This window comes from Oryctolagus cuniculus, chromosome 7 (genome assembly GCF_964237555.1).
Source record: "Oryctolagus cuniculus chromosome 7, mOryCun1.1, whole genome shotgun sequence".
NCBI classification, from domain to species: domain Eukaryota; kingdom Metazoa; phylum Chordata; class Mammalia; order Lagomorpha; family Leporidae; genus Oryctolagus; species Oryctolagus cuniculus.
Window position 1 is genome coordinate 38,633,898 of NC_091438.1, and position 21,239 is coordinate 38,655,136.

General features: G+C 44.2%; 1 protein-coding gene across 9 annotated transcripts in view; it reads left to right on the top strand.

Moving 5' to 3' along the window:
- The first annotated feature begins 3,353 nt into the window (after positions 1-3,353).
- Positions 3,354-21,239, top strand: part of DCAF8 (DDB1 and CUL4 associated factor 8) — a 75,178-nt gene continuing 57,292 nt past the window's right edge. For 5 of the 9 annotated variants that reach the window (XR_011390341.1, XR_518099.4, XR_011390342.1 and 2 more), the window contains exons 1-7: positions 3,361-3,489; positions 4,797-4,906; positions 5,319-5,484; positions 5,896-5,981; positions 6,174-6,335; positions 8,070-8,246; positions 8,467-8,511. Coding sequence is in view for 5 of the 9 variants with exons in the window: in XM_008264223.4 (XP_008262445.1) it covers positions 3,420-3,489; positions 4,797-4,906; positions 5,319-5,484; positions 5,896-5,981; positions 6,174-6,335; positions 8,070-8,246; positions 8,467-8,511 (816 nt within the window). In the remaining 4 variants the exon portion in view is untranslated. Of the gene's footprint in view, positions 3,490-4,796; positions 4,907-5,318; positions 5,485-5,895; positions 5,982-6,173; positions 6,336-8,069; positions 8,247-8,466; positions 8,512-8,672; positions 9,765-12,072; positions 17,244-21,239 lie in introns of those variants that run through there. The other 4 variants (XM_008264235.4, XM_051858478.2, XM_017345756.3 and 1 more) reach the window with 4 other exon arrangements.

A 21,239-nucleotide genomic window follows, 5' to 3' on the forward strand; every position in this document is an offset into this window, starting at 1 on the left:
CCATTACAGAAGATTAGAAATGAAAAGAACCTTGGAACTGGTGTTGTGCAGCAGATTAAGTCACAGCCTGCATTGCTAACATCCCATATGAGCGCTGGTTGGAGGCCTGGTGGCTCTACTTCCACTCTAGCTCCCTGCTGCTACGCCTGGGAAAGCAGTGGACGATCCAAGTATATGGGCTCCTGCCACACATGTAGGAGACCAGGATGGAGTTCTAGGCTCCTGGATTGAGCCTGGCTTAGCCCTGGCCATTGCAGTTAATTGGGGAGTGAGCCAGCCGATGGAGGGTATCTGTCCCTTTCCCTGTAACTTTGCCTTTCAAATAAATTAATCTTTAAAAAAAAAAAAAAAAAAAAAAAAGAATGTGATTTAGGGACAGAGATGGGACTAGAACTTAGGTTTTAGGATTCTCATTTCAGCAATTTCCTACCAAAATGCACCATTTGTGCTTGGACAAAAACAGTTTTACATGGGTATGATTTTATAATTCTGCGCCCTATCCATGAAGTAAAGCATACCTGATCTGGTGCTTGAACACAATATTTATTTAAATTTTTTTTTTTTAAAGATTTATTTGAAAGAGTTACAGAGAAAGAATCTTGCATCCACTGACTCCCAAAAGATTCCAAGGGCCTGGGACTAGGCCAGGCTGAAGCTAAGAGCCAGGAGCTTCATCCAGGTCTTCCATGTGGGTGCAGAGGCCCAAGCACTTGGGCCATCTTCTGTTGCTTTCCCTGGTGTGTTAGAGAGCTGGATCAGAAGTGGAGTAGCCACAACTCAAACCATCCCCATAAGGGATGCTGGTGTCATAGACTTAACCTGCTGGGTCACAATGCTGCCCCCCCAACAGTATGTATGTATGTGTGTATATGTTTATGCTTAAAAACTGATTTATTTGACAGGCAGAGTTAGGGAGAGACAGAGATCCTCCATCCACTACTGACATCCCCCACCACCACCCCCAGATGACTGCAAAAGCCAGGGCTGTGCCAAGCCAAAGCCAGGAGCCAGGAGCCTCCTCCAGGTCTCCTGTGTGGGTCGCAGGGGCCTAAGCATTCAGGCCATCATTTGCTGCTTTCCCAGGTATACCAGCAGTGAGCTGTATTGGAAGTGGAGCAGTCAAGATTCATGGAATCCCCATGGGATGCCAGCACCACAGAACACAGCGATCCAACTCCCTAATGCCACAATGCTGGTCCTCCGACATAGTAATTAAATGTATGTTTAAGAAGCTCAGTATGAGGGTGATGAAGCAACTTGGAAGATATTTTCATTTAGATCTGATTTCTCTTATCTAACCTTTATAACACTTTTCTTCACCTCTTTTAGGACATACTTAATGGGGCCAGTGCTGTGACATAGTAAGCTAAGCCTTATTCTGTGTTGCTGGCATCCCATTTGGGTGCTGATTTGAGTCCCAGATGCTCCACTTCCAGTCCAGCTTCCTACTAGTGGCCTAGGAAAGCAGTGGAAGATGGCCCCTTCACCTACATGGGAGACTGGGAAGAAACTGTTGGCTTCTGCCTCCTAGCTTCAGATCTGCCCAGCTCTGGTGTTGTGGCCATTAGGGTAGTGAACCAGCGGAGAGAATACTTTGTCTCTCCCGCCCTGTGTCTGTAACTCTTCCTCTCAAATAAATATTTTTTTAAAAAAAGAGAGACATACTTAACTGTTTATATCTATTTGTACCTCCAGCAGACTGCCAGTCAACTACCTTACAACAGGGGCTGGTCTTGATTTCTGTATTCTCCGCTGTGTTCAGCACAAGACTTTAATGAAAGATGCACTCTTTAAGTGCCAAAGCAGATTTAAACAGTTGCTATATTCTGACATCTGAGTAGAGCAATTCAAAAAGAGGAAAGTGGCGTCTAGAATGTTCTCAATCTGAGCCTCTCCTACCTTCATTCCCTCAGAGACTGGGTTCTGTGTAAAGAGAGTAAGTCAGTCAGGGAAGGCAGGCTCATCACTACTACATTTGGATTTCCCTCTTGCTCACCCTAAGGTCCCAGAGTTGTTTTCTCTAACTTGGGTTAGAAGTTCCTGACCCTGCGTCCTTTAATTTGACAAGGTTTTGTATTAAAAATTTATCTGTTTGGGGCAGGCGTTGTGGTGCAGTGGGTTAAACCACTGCCTCCTCTGCTAGCATTCCATATGGGAGCTGGTTTGAGTCCCAGTTGCTTCACTCCTGATCCAACTCTCTGCTAATTGCCTGGGCAAGCAACAGAAGATGGCCCAAGTGGTTGGGCCCCTGCCACCCACAATAGAGACTTGGAAGAAGTTCCTGGTTCCCTTGTGGCCATCTGAGGAGTGAACCATCAGATGGAAGATCTCTCTCCTCACTCTGTAACTCTGCCTTTCAAATAAATCTTATTTTTTAAAAATTATTTATTTGAAGGGCAGAGAGACAGAATGATGAGGATCTTCCATCTGCTGGTTCACTCCTGAAATGCCCACAACAGCTCAGAGCTGGGTGTGGCCAAAGCTGGGAATTCAGTCCGGGTCTGCCACGTGGTTGGCAGGGACTCAAGTACCTGAGCCATCACCTGCTCCCTCCCAAAGTGTGTATTAGTAGGAATCTGGAGCATAGCTGGCCTTGAACCCTGGCACGCCAATCGGTGTAGAATGTGGGCATCCCAACTGACATGTTAACCGCTATGCTCAACACCTGACCCGTAGAACTACAGTTTTCTAATAGGGCCTGAGAGATACCCACTAGATTCAGCAGAGAACTGTGCTTGACTAGGATCTGGAAGAACAAAAAGTGACCAATGAGTGCTGACCAAATTGTAAGCCCTGGGGCAGGAGCTGGGGATATAACAGTGAAGACAATAGAAGAAAACCTTTGTCTTTATTCTGCTTATACTCTACAGGATTGGGGATTAATAATAATAATAATAATAAACCAGAATAAATAAGGAAAATACATAGTATATCAGATAGTGTTTGATGTCAGAAAAGAGAGGGGAATTAGAAATTTGGGGGGTGCAATTTTATTTGGTGAAAAGCATTGCAGAGATGACATTTGAATGAAATACTAGAGGAAGTGAGGGGGAAAATATTACGTTATGCGCTGTAAGAGTCTTTTTTTTTTTTTTTTTGGTCATATATGCAGATTCTGGTTATTCCTAAGCAGTTTGTCCCAAACTGGCCTACCCACAGCTCTGGAAGAAATAATGAAAGACTCATTTAGGTAAAGTGGGAACCTGAAGGCAGAGCACAACACTAAGCTCCCATTCTCCATGGTTCAACGGTCCTAGGCAAGAGAGAAAACAACAAAAACAATTCCAAACCTTCCTGTCCCTTTAAAGAGGGCGGTTCTGCACTGGCCAATAATACCCGCGGCTGCCGGGAAGGGGCGGGGCGAGGGCGGGGCTCGCGGCGCCGGTGTCCTCCTCCTACGGCAAGCCGGAGGTAGCAAGATGGCGGCCGCAGAGGAAGGTTGTGGTGCCGCGGCCGAAGCGGACCGGGAATTGGAGGAGCTTCTGGAAAGTAAGAGCCCGTAATGGGAATGGCTCGAAGGGGGCGAGAATGAGGGACCCATTCAGAGGGTAAAGTGAACCTGAGATATTTGGGGCTGAGCGGGAGAGACTCTGCCAAGGTTGGGCGGGGGCGGAGTTCTGACTGCGACCCCTGATTCGATCTCTGGGTCACCGGGCCGCTCCCGGGTGGCGGCAGCAGGGGAGCTCGCCTAGTGGTAACCGGCCTTGTCAGGGCTGTGCTTCCTGATCCTCCTCTAACCTGCCTTTGCTTTTGATTAGTACCAAGTTCTTGAAGTCGAACTTGTTCCCTGCCCCCAGCAGTTTTGGCCCTTGGTGGGCGGGCGGCTGAGTGAACCTTCACGGATTGCCTGCGTTAACTCTTATTGTGTCCTTCTGTTATCTGTAACACAAAAATTTTGTCTCCTCCCAAACCTTTCTCCTTTCCCGGCCCCTGCTGCAGTTCTTTGGTCATGTTAGTTCAAGCAAACCCCTTTCCTATTTGAGAAACAGGATGCAGTAGTCCCCCGGGGGAAGAGAGTGCACTCTTCTGAAAGAGCACGGAGATTCTTTTCTCCCTTAGCCTTGTCCTTCGCTTCTCTGTCGCTTTCCTGCCCTGAGTGGGGCTTGGCCCTTTCCTAGGCTTGGCAGGCAGAGTGGTGGTGACAACACAGGCTCTTCAGGGCAGAGGTGATTTTACTGCTATCTCTTACCCAATCACGGAGATGTGGGCAGGCAGAAGAATGAACAGAACAGTGAGGTGTGCCAAGTGCCAAGTAAATGGGCAGATGGTTATCTGCAGAGGGAGAAACCAAAGGGAGAACTCAGTTGGAGAGTAAGAAAGTTGAATTCCCCGCCATAGAGCACAGAGGGAGATCCTCAGTCTGTGCTAGCACCAAGTCCAACAGGACGCAGGTGGGACATCTGGTGCTTTCCTGCCAGAGATTATCCCCTTTAGCGTTCCAGAGTGCATTCAGGGGAGTAAGGACACCTAGGTCTCTGCTCTTGTGGGAAATTTGTATGGAATTTCTCAGGAATCAGAGTATGTGCGTGCAGATGGCTGTGCAGAACTGTAACCCTGTAATCCTCGCAGCTCTGAGGGGATGCTTTTCCCACCTTAAGGAATTTCTTCCTGTTTGAGCTCAGTAAATTAGGTAATCTAAGTGGGATGCTTATTGATGGGTTGGCTGGGTGGGGGAGACAAAACTGAGGAAAGTTGGCAATATGAACGATCGTTTTCCTAATGCTTTGCCCAGAAACCAGCCAGCCTTACAGCCTCATCTGTCCCCAACACACACACCGTGTCTCTTGTCTCTGAAGGTGCTCTTGATGATTTCGATAAAGCCAAACCTTCCCCAGCACCCCTTCCTACCACCACGGCCCCCGATGCATCGGGGCCCCAGAAGAAATCGCCAGGAGACACTGCCAAAGTACACATTCTAGTCCCTTAAGGGAGGGGGCGGGGATGGGCATGCAGCTCTGAGCAGAGGTGGGGCAGGCCCCTGTGGGCCAGAGGGGAGGCGGGGAAGGGTGCCTTGGCCTCAGATCGCTGAGTGCTGTTGCAGGCCTCAGCCCTTGTGAAACAGGGACTTGAGGCTGAGTGGAAGAATCTCAAGAAACCTCCTTGGGAAAAAAGTAGGTTTAAATGGTTGGATTGGTATGCTCCCCTGTACCCCTCCCTCACTGGCCAGATGCCTTACTGGGATAGGTGGTTAGAATGTCCTGTGGAGGTGGGTAGGAGGGAGGCGCTGCATTTCCAAGAGCTACTACCTGTGGCTTCTGTGAGAGGCCAGGCCAAAGTGCAGTGCTGTAAAAGGTACTGTGGTTGCCCCTCCTCTGCAGGATGCCCTTTTCGCCTCCCAAGAGAAGTTTTTCCAGGAGCTGTTTGACAGTGAGCTGGCTTCCCAAGCCACTGCAGAGTTTGAGAAAGCAATGAAGGAGTTGGCTGAGGAAGAGCCCCACCTGGTGGAGCAGTTCCAGAAGCTCTCAGAAGCTGCCGGGAGAGTGGGTAAGGAGAGTGGGTAAAGACCCCAGAAAATGGGACTGTCTAAGCAGACCTCTTAAGTCTGTTGCTCGAAGACACCAGAATTCTTAGCAAAATTGATAGCTATCATGATGTCATAGCCGTGAGGTGGTGGGGTGAGCCATGGGTGAAGGGATGAGAATCCTGCTTAATGGAAGAGATGAGATAGGTTGGGAAGTAATAGAAAAGATTTTTCAAAACTGTTTCCATTACAGAGACTAAAGTGATAAGGAGTCATGTAAAACTGTGAACTGATCGTGAAAATAACTGTAGAGTATTCAAAGATTTCACTAGTTGGTGCTTCATGTCCTTGGTATCCAAGCTGGAAACCAGGTCAGTCCAGGCAAGGGAATGGTTAAAATCCTAAGTGGTCTTGGCCCTTTTGATCTTTCTTAGGCAGTGATGCAACCTCCCAACAAGAATTTACTTCTTGCCTGAAGGAGACACTCAGTGGACTGGCCAAAAACGCCACTGACCTTCAGGTGAGGGCTTGTGGTCCACACACTTCACCAGCTGCGTCAGCAGAATGCTGGCTCCTGTGTGTATCATCCTCAGTCTGGCCCTTCCTCACTGTTTTGTAATCGACAATTTTAGATGGTTCTTTACCACCTGAGACGGTGGCGAGGATCCCGAGAAGACAGTATACCTACTCATCTCTCTCTTGTCCTATCTAGAACTCAGGCATGTCAGAAGAGGAGCTGACCAAGGCCATGGAAGGGCTGGGCATGGATGAAGGGGATGGAGAAGGGAACATTCTCCCCATCATGCAGAGTATTATGCAGAACCTGTTATCCAAGGATGTACTATATCCATCACTGAAGGAGATCACAGAAAAGGTTTGTGAACTTCCAAACTCTGCTTTTTCCCCTTGCTCTGTATCATAGCAACTCATATGGGCTACTTTGTCTACTAGAGCCTGTGGGGAAAGAGTAAATCAAGTGCACAAGTCCCTCTGTTTTTTTCTCCTTTATTTATTTGGCGTGGGAAGGATTGGAGAGTGGGGAAGTTGTGTCTGTGTGAGAGCACAAATACCACACTGAGAATGGCTGGGGAAGATGGGGAAATCCTAGGGCCACTGTTGTGAACAGTGGGTTAAACTGCTGCTTGTGATCCGGGCATCCCATATCAGAAAGCTAGTTCAAGTCCCAAATACTCCACTTCCTATCCAGCAATCTGCTAATTCTCCTGGGAAGTACTTGGGTCCTGGGGTTCTGGGCTCCTGGCTTTGGGCTGGCCAAGCCCTAGATGTTGTGGCCATTTGGGGAGTAAATCAGTGGATGGAAGATCTCTGTTTCTCCTCCCTCTGTCACTCTGCCTTTCAAATAAATAAATCTTTTATTTTTAAGAAGGCTGTAGGGTATGGCGGGAATCCTTTTAGTTCGAGTTTTCTGTAAACTGGTTCAAGACTCTGGGATTGTCTGATCAATCTCTTTTTTTAAATTAAAAAAATATATTTATTTGAAAGGTAGAATGACAGAGAAGGAGAGACGGAGAGCTCCTCCATTTGACTCCCTAGATAGCCAAGGTGACTAGTGCCAGACAGTCTGAACACAAGGAGCCAGGAACTCTATCCTGGTCTCCTGTGTGGGTGTTAGGAGTCCAAGTATTTGAACCATAACCTGCTGTCTTCCCAGGCATGTTAGCAGAGAACTGCATCAGAAGTGGAGCAGCCAGGACTTGAACTGGCATCCTAATGTACAATGCCAGCATCACAAGCTTTTCCTGCTGTACCACAGGGCTGGCCTCCTTTTTTTTTTTTTTTTTTTTTTAAGAATTATTTATTTATTTTAAAGAGTTAAACAGAAGGAGAGAGAGAGAGAGAAAGGTTTTCCATCCGCTGGTTAACTCCCCAATTGGCTACAAAGGCCGGAGCTGTGCTGATCCCAAGCCAGGAGCCTGGAGCTTCTTCCGGGTCTCCCACGTGGGTGCAGGGGCCTAAGGCCTTGGGCCATCTTCTACTGCTTTCCCAGGCCAAAGCAGAGAGCTGGATCAGAAGTGGAGCAGCCAGGTCTTGAACTGGTGTCCATATGGGATGCCGGCACTACAGGCGGCAGCTTTACCCGCTACACCACAGCACCGGCCCCTGGCCACCTTCTTATACTTCTGTCTTCATTGGTTTCTCCAACAATGATTCACTGAAGATTCTTTGGCTTTATATCATGAATAATTTAAGAGTAATTTAAATGACAGTCCCATCAAAGAGCTGACAGTTTTACTGAAGCAGTAAAATGTAGAAGTGACACAAAGCAGTTGTGATTAAGCTCCTCATGGCTGTGAATCCGGGAGGAATGTATGTTGAGATATTTGCTATCTGTCCCTGCACAGAAATATTTTGCCAGTCTCTGGTGACCATAAATGCTAATATAGGCAAATGATCTGGCTGGAGTCCATCCTACTTCTTGTGATGCATTGCTTATTTCTGTGTCTCCCCTCCTTTTTACAAATATAAAATTTGTAAATGTAAAATTGAAAATTTACAAATGTAAAATGTAAAATGCATATTGTTCTTGTTATCTTTTCCTGTCAGTTGTTCACTTAATTTTTTCCCCACATGTTCTGTCTTTCATTAGTATCCAGAATGGTTACAGAGTCACCGGGAATCTCTACCCCCAGAGCAGTATGAAAAATACCAGGAGCAGCACAGTGTCATGGGCAAAATATGTGAACAGTTTGAGGCAGAGACACCTACAGACAATGAGGCCACCCAGAAGGCTCGTTTTGAGATGGTGCTGGATCTTATGCAGCAGGTAGGGCCCCCTCTTGCCATCTGCCCGTCAGTGCTGACCACATGAGTGTCCACTGGAGGAGGTATCTGGGAATGATGCTGTGCTACTAAGCCCAGCTGGAAGAAGGAGCACCAGCAAGGCCTTGTGACCAGAGACCACGTGATCAGAGAGAGCGCTAATCAGATTCCTGTCCTTTCTGAGATTTTCCTCTGGTTCATGTTCCTCTTTCCTCATTTTCCAGCTACAGGATTTGGGCCATCCTCCAAAAGAACTGGCTGGGGAGATGGTGAGTATGTTTTCTCCTAAGCACTAATCTCAGCCCAGTTTCCAAAATTCTGTAACCTCTGGTGATTCTACCTAAGATGATGATTGTGGCTACTGGGGATGGACCTGCAGAAGTTCTGACCTGAAATATGAGTTATCTGAATCCCTTCATCTCTTCTCCAGCCTCCTGGCCTCAACTTTGACCTGGATGCCCTCAATCTGTCGGGCCCACCAGGTGCCAGTGGTGAACAGTGTCTGATCATGTGAAACACAACACGTGTTCCTCCCTGAGTCCCAGCCATGGGGAACATCTGGAGTCAGCAGAACCATTGGGAACTGAGGCAGTAATGTCATCTGCTGGAGCAGTCTGCCCACTGGCCTCTCATCCCATCCAAGACTGTGCCATACCACCTGAGGCTTTTCCTATTCCTAGGAATAGGATCTGCTCTGCAGGCCATTTCTGTGAGCCCTACTCCCTTGTGGTTTTTGCTGCTAACAAAGGCCCAGCTGCCAGGTGAAGGAAGGCATCTCTTTGAGGACATGTGTCTTCCTCTCACTCCAAAATGTTGTATGTGGCCACACTGATGCCCAGGGTCTTTGTGCCTTGTCTCTACTCCCTCTTCTATCTAGGGAGTAGGGGCAGAGTCCTGAGATTCTGTATTTCTACAGTTTTCTCAGGCAGAATGAAAATGGGGAGAGACTTAGCCTGGGCTGGGGCTGTAAGTCTGTCACTATGTCCTCTAACTTTTAGACAGACTATTGTGAATTCCCTGAAGAGAAAGGGCTTTTGCGTGTAATCAGAATGGAGTTAGAAGAGAAGCCTGGGATTCTCCTCTCTCTAGGTGCTGAGCCCTCAACTCCCTATTCCAACCCGAGAACTGAAGTTATTACCCTGGTCTTTCCTACTATGCTGTTTGGTCTGGGTGAGCCCAGCCTTGACTGCCTTCTTTTGCCTGTCCTCTTACCACCCACTGTAAGATACTTGTTTATTCCAACCCTGCTGAGTCCAAGCTATTACAAAGAAGGGCCCATCCTTTTTTCTCATTATCTAGTTCATCCACCTCTCACTGACTCCCTCTGTCCCTGGAAAACTTGATGGTAGTATCAGATTGGAGAAATGAAAAGACCATTCTTCCCAAATACATTCTGACTTATTTAATACACCCAATCCCCTTAGAATCCTTGGTTCAGGAAGGGAAAGGGGGAGGGATGTAGCCTGGGTCCCTTTTCCTGCAGGCCCCGTGGGGCAGTGTCTAATAAATATTGTGAGTGAGAGTGTGGCCTATTTTTCATCTAGGTCTTTTTCTGATCTTCCTCAGCTCTGTAAGATGCACAGTGAGAAATGTTAGGAGACTAGTTTTCTGTAACATTTGGCTCCAGGATCCACTACCACCTGCCTGCAGAGCTCAGTCTGCCCCTGAGTTGGCAAAGGAGACTGGACAGCCATATTTCAGTCTGGAAAGCCCTTCACTTGGCATTGTATTTCAACATTTCACACTAGTGTTAGCAATATATTTTGACTTGTATTGTAAATTATTTCTCTTTGAGCTGATCTTGCCCTTTCTGAGGCTCCCAGTGGATCTACGGACCTTGGTTGCCATATGTTGGGTGAGGCTCTGTTCTGCTCAATGTATGAATGACCAGTTATTGTTATTCAAAAAATGACTCTTGTCAGAGCAGCTTGGTATTCTGACATGCCCCTTTCCTGTGGGTTCAGACCTCCCACCCCACCCCTGCCCCCTGCAGTGATCCCACACCTTCTGTGATATTGGCAAAGAAGGAAATGATCTTGAGGCCCCAGGTTGTTTGAGAAGGTCCACTTTCTGTAAGTTACCAAAGCATGGGAGAGCCCAGGTCTGAATGTGAACTCCTGTACTCTGTGAGAGATTGGAAAAATACAGACTTGTGATGCTGGCCATGGGGTCTAAATTCCAAAATTCTCTCCTTAAAGCTACAGCCAAAAACTAGACAAGGATAGAGAGGAGGAAGGAAGAACAAATGGATCCTGTTCCTTGTGCTCATTGTCCTAGTTAAAATTCTCACTTTTGCTGACCTGGCCGGAGCTTACTCCAGGAATCTAAGTAGATGCCCTGATCCATGTTAGCTGTGTTCTCAGTGCATTTATTTTCATTGTTACTTTGATTGAACAAGAGCAAATTGACCTCAAGATGGCTCTGTTCCAGAATAACTATTTGAATGATTCTAGGACTTGTAGTGGAATGGAGCTTGGTACTGTAGAGCAATCCTTTTCAAACAGTGTGGTAGAGGACTAGGTTTTTTGTTTCTGAAACAGCTAATCCTTCGTATCAATATGCATTTCCATTGCCCATGATATACAGTTTACATGTGGTATACAATTTACACTCTGTGCTTTCCTACTGTCTAAGTTTGGCAACACCTAAGACTATCCAGACTCTTTTCAGCAGGGTAAGTCCACTGGTCATGTAGTTGGATACATACAACGTCAAATGCTAAAAAGTTTCTTGATTTCTAAATCCTCATGTCACAGACTGGTAAAAAACTGTTTCAGACCAACAAAAGTCTACAAACCATCAATGTATGAATAGCACTGCTCTAGGGCCCTTCTTAGAGTATCTCCATAGATCGTAATCAAAGGGATAACATTTCTGTACTTCTGTACAAGAGTTGTTTTGAGAGAACTTGTTCTTCAGCAAGAATGTATCACTGTAAGGACATCTCTGGCATTCTTACAGCCTTCTTTGCTGCTTAAAAATAACCGTTAGAGGCCGGCGCCGCGGCTCACTAGGCTAATCCTCCGCCTAGCGGCGCCGGCACACCGGGTTCTAGTCCCGGTCGGGGCGCCGGATTCTGTCCCGGTTGCCCCTCTTCCAGGCCAGCCCTCTGCTGTGGCCAGGGAGTGCAGTGGAGGATGGCCCAGGTGCTTGGGCCCTGCACCCCATGGGAGACCAGGAAAAGCACCTGGCTCCTGGCTCCTGCCATTGGATCAGCGCGGTGCGCCGGCCGCAGCGTGCCAGCTGCGGCGGCCATTGGAGGGTGAACCAACGGCAAAAGGAAGACCTTTCTCTCTGTCTCTCTCTCTCACTGTCCACTCTGCCTGTCAAAAAAAAAAAAAAAAAAAAATAACCGTTACAAAGCTTAGAATTTAAGTTGCATATGAAATATTTTTGCTGCTTTCAAAGGAAGTGTTCATTTGCTAAAAAATTGTGTATGTTAGGTAGAAAACATATGGTTGTTTGGATGTCTTAATGAATTAACACTTGAATTCATGCAGAAATTGTGATAGTGGGGACATTTTTCTGTGATTCTGAAGCATGTTGTAAAAGCCCCACAAGGCAGTTTTATACTGTTGGCTTTGGGGAGCCTGGGAAAAATGGTGGCCCACGTTAAAGAAAGTGGAGATGGCAGAACATACAGAAAAGGAAAAGAAGGCTTTGAGGAAATGGGCAGGTAAGACCGAATGTTATGTAACACTGGAAAAGCTATCAGTTGACCAGATTCTTCAGAAGGGCCTGAGGAATTTTTTTAAAATAAAGGCACTAGGAAAGACACTGATGAAGGAGTATTAGCATCCTTGAAAGTTTAGAAGTGGCCATTTTTGTAGATTGAAGCTAATGGAGATGTTCAAGAACTGATTGCCCTGAAAGCAATGGACCTAAAAAGATCATGCCTGACAGCAAAGGCCAGAGTGGCAAGACTTAACCCCTGGGAGCAAGGTAGGTGAATTTCTCTAAGGGTAAAAGGTCAAAATGGAGATGACTAGTAGAATGTGGGGGTCCTAGAAGCCAGATAGGCAGCCAAGGAGAGAAGGTTTGAGATAATAATTTCAGTGAAAAAAAATCACAATTTCTTGCCCAGTTGCTAAGCATGAGACTGTTCTTAGATTCACAAGCTAAAATTTTTTTTCTTTTTTTAGATACATTTATTTGAAAGGTAGAGTTACAGAGAGAAGCGGAGAGACAGGGAGGGAAAGACAAATCTTCCATCCTCTGGTTCATTCCTCAAATGGTTGCAACGGCCAGGGCTGAGCCAGGCTGAAGCCCAGAATCTGGAACTCCATCCAGGGCTCTTCCCACCTGGATGACAGGGGCCCAAGTACTTGGGCCATCTTCTGCTCTTTTCTCAGGCATATTAGTAGGGAGCTGCGTTGGAAGTGGAATAGCTGGGACTCAAACCAGTGCTCATATTGGTATGCTCATGTTGCAGGTCGTGGCTTAACCTGCTGTATCACCATGCCAGCCTCACAAACTATCAATTTAAAGAGAACCATTTACTCTGTTAATCCTACAGTGGGGAAAGAAGAATACCCAGATTTTGAGTTAGGAAACAGAGATATAGGATCTGAGTTGCCACTGATGCTCAGGGACCCAAAACACCACCTCAGTGCCTATACTCAACAATACTCCCAGCCCTGCTCTCATTAAGAAATATGGGGCCAGATAATCAGTACTGACCCAAGTATGTCTCAGTGGATCCTGAAGCTCACTTTCGGGTCATTTTCCAGTTTCCAGATGTGTAATCAAAATGAACATATTTAGCAGTTGGCAAAAAGACCTAGAAGCAGCTCCTGAAACATTGCCACATCTGCCAAGGTAATAAATATTAAAAATGGTACTGTGTGAGAAGTGGCAGAGATTGCTTCTACCCTTAAAGATCTAAAGGATCATACACTTCATTTGTTTCACCTGTTGGGCCTTTGCAACAACTACATGGCTTATGGTGGATGACAATGGACTATTGGCAAACAGCCAGAAGTAATCTTAATTTCAGTGTTCTTCAACATGGTTTCTTTACTGGACTGAGTAACACAGCCTCTGGTATAGGTATGTGGCTGTTAGCACATGGATCAGCAAACTATATCCCACAAGTCAAATCTGGTCCACTGCCTATTTTTGTAAATAAAATTTTATTGACACAGTCATTTACATGTTGTCTGTGGATGTTTTTGTGCTACAATAGCAAAATGGAGTAGTTATGACAGACCACATAGCCTGTAAAACCTGAACTATTTACTATCTGATTTAAGGGTGCCAGCGTCTTTGAGAAGTTTGGAATTAGCTATTTCTGTAGATTGAGCCAAGTGGAAGATGTTAAAGAACTTAGTTCCCTAGTAGTGATGAGGTGATAGGATCCTGACATAGCAAAGGTCTAATGGGAATGCTTAACTCTCGAAAGCAAGGTATGTGAAACCCTAATCTAGTGAATATTATTACTGATCTGAACACTATCAGAAAGGAGTATCAGAAGCATTCTGGTATTTGCAAGGATGTACAGCAATATGAGAAACCTTCAAAAAAGTTCATGGTAAAAATAGAATTGAAAGATAATGTAGGGGCAGGCATTGTGGCACAGCAGGTTTAAGCTACTGCTTAGAATGCCACAGTAACAGAGTGCTGGATCAATCCTGGCTACTCTGCTTCCAATCTAGCTTCCTGCTAATGTATCCTGAGAGGTAACAGGTGATGATTCAAGTGCTTGGGCCTCTGCCATCCTTGGGGAGACCAGGATAGAGTTCCAGACTCTTGGGCTTCAGCCTGGCTCAGCCCTGGCCGTTGCAACCATTTGAGGAATGAACCAGAGGATGGAAGAATTGTCTTTCCCTCCCTGTCTCTCCCCTAGCATGGCTGTTGTGGGCATTTAAGGAGTGATCTGACTCAGTGTTGTTCTGCCTTTCAAATGGTAGATGAAAACGAGTAGATATTTTTTTAAAACAATGTGAATTTTCCAAGACTTTCGGAAGTACCTATGCAAGGGGACTTCGGAAAATTCAGGATAAATAGAAATCTAAGCAGTTTTTTCCTAATACACATTTTTCATGAAGTTTGAAGACATGGAAATGCATGGATTTCAAAAATTTTTGCACCAAAATGAACTTACCTTTCAACCCCATTTCCATGAAGTTTTTGGAGTACCATTGTATTTTCACAGTCTTGACCTAGAGCTATGTTAATACTCCCCTTGTCATAGTATAGGATAAAGGGACCTGGGCATTCCACAGAATATCACATTTGGTGTATTAAGGTTTTGGGGTTTTTAAAAATTTAAGATATTTGTTTTTGTTTTGCTCTAATGTTTAGGAGCTATTTCATCTTTTTTAATTTTTCAATTAAGTTTTTAAAAAAATTTGTTTGAAAGGTAGACAGATCTCTTCCATTTGCTGATTCACTCCCCTAATCCCACAACAGCTGGGGGCTGGGCCAGGCCAAAACCAGGAGGCCCAAATTCAGTTCAGGTCTCTCAGTTGAGGGGCAAGGACCTGAGTACTTGAATCATTGTCTACTGCCTCCCAGAATGTGTATTAGCAGGAAGCTGGAATCAGAAGTGGATCCAGCAGTCAAACCAGGCACCCCAGTGTGGGATGCCAGCCTCTTAACTAGTGCAACAAACACCCACCTCAGTGGTTATGTTAATCAGGTATGAAGGATATGTTAATCAATCCTATCCTGACGACCAAGAAGTGTTAATGGTTGCCTCTGTTAGCACCATGTGCATGCTGACTGCTAACCAGTTGCACGATTGGAGTTTCAGCAGTGTCAGAACTCTGGAATCCTTGGTGGGAAATGTGTTCTCAAGACAGTGGGAGATAAAACTATAGAAATGGCAGGGACCTGCCCCGTTGGTGAAATTTGAGTCCAGTGGTGTTGGAGCATTCTGGCATATGCCATCTGAAGTAAAGGACGGGTTATTGCAGGCCTGTTAGTTTTTGGAGGCATATATTCTGCACTTGGGATGCAAGAAAAGATTCTGCAGTAGGTCCAGGAAGCCATATAACTTGAAAAATTCCATGGTACTAGAGGTCTCTGTTGCAGGAAGAGATGCAGTGTGGTTTCCCTGGCAATCTCCAGTTGGAGTTCCAGCCCAGACCTTCAGGATTCTGAAGTAAATGATGGTGTCTTCAGCAAAGAAAATTTTACCATTTGAAAAGTATCTCCTGGCATGCTGTCAGGCCCTGATAGTTGCCTATATAATTAGTTATCATCAGCTCAGCCAAATGATAAAGTTGTGTGGACAACAGTAGCTGTCCATCTTAAAAATGGAAATGGTACATTCAAGAAGCAGCCCAAGCAAATTTGGTGGCAGAGGTAACAAGGAACCTCAGGATTAGCTCTGTTACCACCTTTCTGTCAGCTCATATCTAATGGCCACATGAACTATCTGATAGAAGAGGAGGGGAAAAAATCATGTTTAGTTGATGAATAGGTTCGTTGGTTTAATATGCTGGGGCAAGCCGGATACCGACAGCTTTTCACTGTAGCCCCACTCAAGAGTGGCCCTGAAAGACAATAAGAGAAGAAATCTTTTCAGTGTATGGGGCTTCAGGCAGTATACTTGAGTATCTACTTTGGAGGAAAAGGTGGCTGGAGATAAGGCTATATATGAACCCACACTGCTGGTGAGTTGGTTGGTCAAGGTTCTCAAAGGTCAACAAAGTTTAATGAAGAGCATTTGGATGGATCAGTGACTGGCACCTATTCAAGTATTCACCAGCCAAGCAAGTGGTTAGGATGATTTGGTCAGGAGTACCTCAGCTATCTGGTGCTTGCACAGAAAGCTCATATATTTGTAGTCACCATAGTGACAGATGGAGACTCATTGGCTTATTAACATGGACTCTTCTGTTAACAGAGGCTGATTTAGCTGCTGCCAAAGCTAAACATCCAAAACTGTGCGCCCCCAATTCAGTAATACTCAAGGAGAATAATCAGCTACTTAGTGGTGAGTTGATTACACTGAGACTTTCTTGTTTGAAAGAGGCAAACATTTACCCTCACCAGGATTGAAACATTTTGTTTGCCTATCCTGTCTACAGTACCTTAATCAGTGTTACCATCCAAGGACTTAATATAAATATCTGATCTACTGCTATGAGGTCCAACATAATGCCATGGAATAAGGCAAAGCAGGCATGCAGTGGGCACATTACTATAGTCAAGTGGGTTGTAGGGTCCACTGATCCTACCAGATTCATTCAGGATGTACTGGCCTGGTGGAGCAGTGGGATGACATTTTGAAGGGGCAGTTGTGTAAGCAAGGCATGTCTTTCACAATACAGAATAAACTTTCTTTATAGGGTGCTTTATCACCAGTAGGCTCTGGAACCAAGGAGTGGAAATAAGAGTGATCCTGTTTGGCACTATTCCTAGCAGTCTGCTTGAGGAATTTGTGGTTCCTGTCCATGCAACTTGAAGCTCTGTAGGTCTAGAGGTACTAGTTCCCAAAATGGATAGGCTTCCATAAGGTACTACAGAAGAATCTCAGTAAACTTAAAGATGTGGTTGCCATCTGATCACTCTGGGTTCAGCAAACTTAGCAGGCAAAGAAAAGAACCATACCGCCACAGTATAATTGACTTGTAATTTCTAAGGAGATAATACTGCTGCTATAAAATGGGAAAAGAAGAAAGTATGATGCAAAGTGTTCCCTATGATATCTCTTGGTTCTCCCATACCTAGTTTTAAGTGTAAGTGGGGGGGCCAGCGCCATGGCTCACTTGGTTAATCCACCTGTGGCGCTGCCATCCCATATAGGCTCCAAGCTCTAGTCCCGACTGCTTCTCTTCCAGTCCAGCTCTCTGCTGTGGCCCGGGAGGGCAGTGGAGGATGGCCCAAGTGCTTGGGAGACCAGGAGGAAGCACCTGGCTCCTGTCTTCGGATCAGCACAGCGCCGGCCATAGCAGCCATTTGGGGAGTGAACCAACGGAAGGAAGACCTTTCTCTTTCTCTCTCACTAACTCTAGCTGTCAAAAAAAAAAAAAAAAAAAAAAAAAAAAGTAAATGGGCATGGTCACCAGGGCTGAGAATCTTCAGGGATCAGGATCTGAGTCACTCTACCAGGTCAGCCACCTAGGTCAGCATAAAACTTAGTCTAGAGGGAGCTGAAACTAGAATGGGTGGTCAAGAAGGAGGATGATGAATATCATTTATAGCTTCAGAACCAAGTGCAGCAACTCCTCTTTTAAGTGTTCACAGAAATTGTGACTAACTGGAATGCAGGAGAAAGTGCCTGACTAGATGGGGTGAACTTAATGTATAAGCAAATGGATATGAGCAGTGCCACATGTAGAGTATACCAGGGCATAGTTGGTATCCTGCCCAGATCCCCTTAAGCCTGCAAGTGAGGGCTGCTGGATCCTTAAGAACTACTCTGTGTCAACAGAAGCCACTTCTGGACATTCTTGGAAAGTGTGTCAATTTCCACAAAGAAGTCAGGATTCTGGTAGGTATTGCTTTGACAGTAATGACAGACAATCAGAAATTGCTCTATCAGCAAATGATACTGAGGTACAAGATCTGCCCCCCCCCCCTTTCTTCAGAGTGGGGCAAATGTGCCATTTATGTTCTAGAGTTCACGCCTTAGCACCTTAACCTATATATTTGCCTAACTTTCTCTTCTTTCCTATCTTGCTTCCCTCATTTAATTATAGTTTTTACTTGAGAGCACTACTTCTATAAACCATTTGCACAGAATCCTTGCTTAGACTCTGCCTCTAGGAAATCCAACCTAAAACTGGTAAATACTGGTACCAACTAAGAGATAACAAGAATGGGAGCACTTTGGGTTTGTCAGCAGATAAAGATGAGTTTAGTTTTAAAATTCTGAAGTACCATTGACAGAATCGAAAGCAACCTCAACTTGATAGAATGCAACTATGAAAAACTTAGAGTTGAAATATTTATTGGTGGAAGACTAGATGCTTTTCCCCTAAGATCAAGAACAAGACAAGATATCCAGTATCATTACTTTTAGTCAACATTATACCGAAAGTTCTAATCTGGGCAATTAGGCAAGAAAAATAAGTAAAAGGCATCCAGATTGGAAAGGAAAAAATAAAACTGTATTCACAGATAGCATTATCTTATATATAGAAAAACCTAAGGAATCTACTAAACTTATTAGGACTAAAGGGTTCAGCAAGATTGCAAGATACCAAATCGGTATACAAAAAACAGTTGTGCTCTGTTTGCAATGAGCATACAAAAAGAAAGTCAAGAAAATAGTCCCATTCACAATAGCATTGAAAAAGCTCAGGTTTTAACAAGAAACACAAAACTTAATACTGTGAAAACTATAAAACATAGTTGTAAGAAAAAGTTCTAGAATGGGAAAACATCCACGTTCATGGATCAGAAGACTTAACATTGTTAAGATGGCAACACTGCCCAAACAATATCCACATTTAATGCAGTCTTTATCGGAATCCCTAAATGACTTCTTTGTAGAAACTGGCAAGTTGATTCTAAAATTCACAAGAAATTGGAATGGACTTGAAATAAATCGATCTTGAAAATAAGATAGGACAATTCACCACTCAATTTCAGAAATTACTACAAGTAATGATATGTGGTATTGGCACAAAACAGGCATAGAAATCAATGGAATTGAATTAAGAGTGCAGAAAAAAAGCATCTGTGATCAACTGACTTTTCAAAAGAGTGCCAAGACCATCCAGTGTGGAAAAATAGTCTTTCCAAAAGTGGTACTGGGTTAACCAGGTAGCCATATCCAAAAGAATGGTGTTTGATCCTTATACCATTTATGAAAATTAAAAGAAAAAAAAGAGAGAGAAGGATCAGAGGCCCATAAGAACTAAAACTAAAGCCCTTAGAAGAAAATACAGGAGTAAACCTTCATGACTTTGGATTCTGCAAAGAATCCTTAGATATAACGCCAAAAGTATGAGTAGCAACAACAAAAAATAAATAAATTGGATTTCATCAAAATGTAAACATTTTGTGATTTCAAAAGATAACCATCAAGAAAGTGAAAAGACAACCCAACAGAAGGAGAAAATATCACAAATCTGATAAGGGACTTGTACCTAAAATATATGCTCAATAATAAAAATAACCCTGCTTAAAAATGGGCAAAGGATCCGAATAGACCAGAGAATATATAAAAGTGATCAATAAGCACATGAAAAGATGCTGGATATCATTAATCTTTAGAGAACTACAAATCAGAAACCACAGAAAAATATCACTTCATATCAACTACAGTGACTGGAATAAGAAAAGTATTGGCAAGAATGAGGAACAATCGGAATCTTCGTATGTTGCTGCTGTGGATGTAAAGTGGTGTAACTGCTTGAGAAAACATCCTGGCAGTTCATCAGATGGTTAAATATAGAATTAACCATATGACTCAGCAATTCCATTCTTTGGTATGTATCCAAGAAAATGAAAACAGGTCTGTCTGCACAGAAGCTTGTATAGAAATGTTTATAGAAATGATTATTCATAATAAAAGGTGGAAACAATCCAAGTGTCCATCAACCGGTGAATACATAAAGCACTTTGTCTATAGAATGGAATATTTGGCCATAAGAAGAAATGTACTAACAAGTGCTACCATATTCATGGACTTTGACAACATTGTGCTAAGGCAAAGAACCCAGTCATAAAAGACCACATATTTTATCATTCTATACATAGCAAAGTCCAGAGTATGGAAGTCCATAAGACAAAAAATAGATTAATGGTTTCTTAGTGCTGGGTGGAAAGATAGGAAGATGGGGAGATGATAACTAAAGGGTGTTGGGTTCCTTTTTTAAAGTTTATTTTTATTTGAAAGAGCAATACAGAAAGAACTTCTATCTGCTTGTTCACTTCCCAAATGGTCATAGTAACCAGAGCTAGGACAGACGGAAGCCATGGGCCAGAAACTCCATCTGGGTTTCCCACATAGGTGGCAGGGACCCAAGTACTTGAGCCATCATCTGCTGCCTTCCAGCATGTACAATAGGCTGGATCTGAAGCAGAGGAGGGACTGAATCTTAGGCACTCTGAACTGGTATGTGGGCAGCCCAAGAAGCTCTTAACCTGCTGTGCCACAACTCCTGCCCTTGGGTTTCTTTTTTAAGCTGATGAAAATGTTTTAATATTGACTGGTGGTAGTTGTATATGTCTGAATAAATTTAATGCCATTGAATTGTACACTATGAATTGTATGTGAATTATATCTGAATGAATCTGTTTTAAAAAGTTAAAAAAAAAAAACAAAAAACAAAAAACAAAAAACAAGTGCTACTGACCACCAGGTGTGTGAGTGCAAAGTTTGAAAAGAAAACCTGGGTTAAAAATAAAGACATGGGAGCCATCATTATGTGGATGTAGTTTAAACTGTGAGAATGGATATGACCACTTTGAAAGAACATGTGGAATGAAGAGGAAGGAGTGGCCATTTGGCCTAGTGGTTATGATGACCACATCCCATTTCAGAGTGCTGGCTTTGGTATCTAACTCCAGCTTCCTGCTAACACAGACCCTGAGAGGCAGCAGTGACGACTAAGTGATGAGTTTGTGCCACCTGTGTGGGAAATCTGAGTTGAATTCCTGACTCTAGGCTTCAGGGCCATCATGAGCATTTGGAGAGTGAACTAGTGGATGTGAGCTCTGTGTCTCAAATGGAGAAAAAGGGAGGAAAGAAAGAAGAGGAGTGGGAGCGGAAGAAGAGACACTAATGAAGTAGATGGCCAGAGACACATAAATAGATCCATGGAATACAATGTCACAGAAATCAGTGGGACTGGATATCTTGAAGGGATAATGATCATACAACCTCAAATTGAATAGGGAAGCTCAAATAAGAAAGGGAAAATTTCATGCTAATTGCAGTTGATTTTTTTGGTAACAGAAATGTGTCCACAAACCTTGGGTACAAACACCAGAACATGGATGGGGAGGGAAGTGCTTTTATCCCTATAGCTCTGTTAAAATTGCTAATGTCAAAGTCTTAACCTCCATGTTTTCAAATCCATTGGTCAGTTTTCAG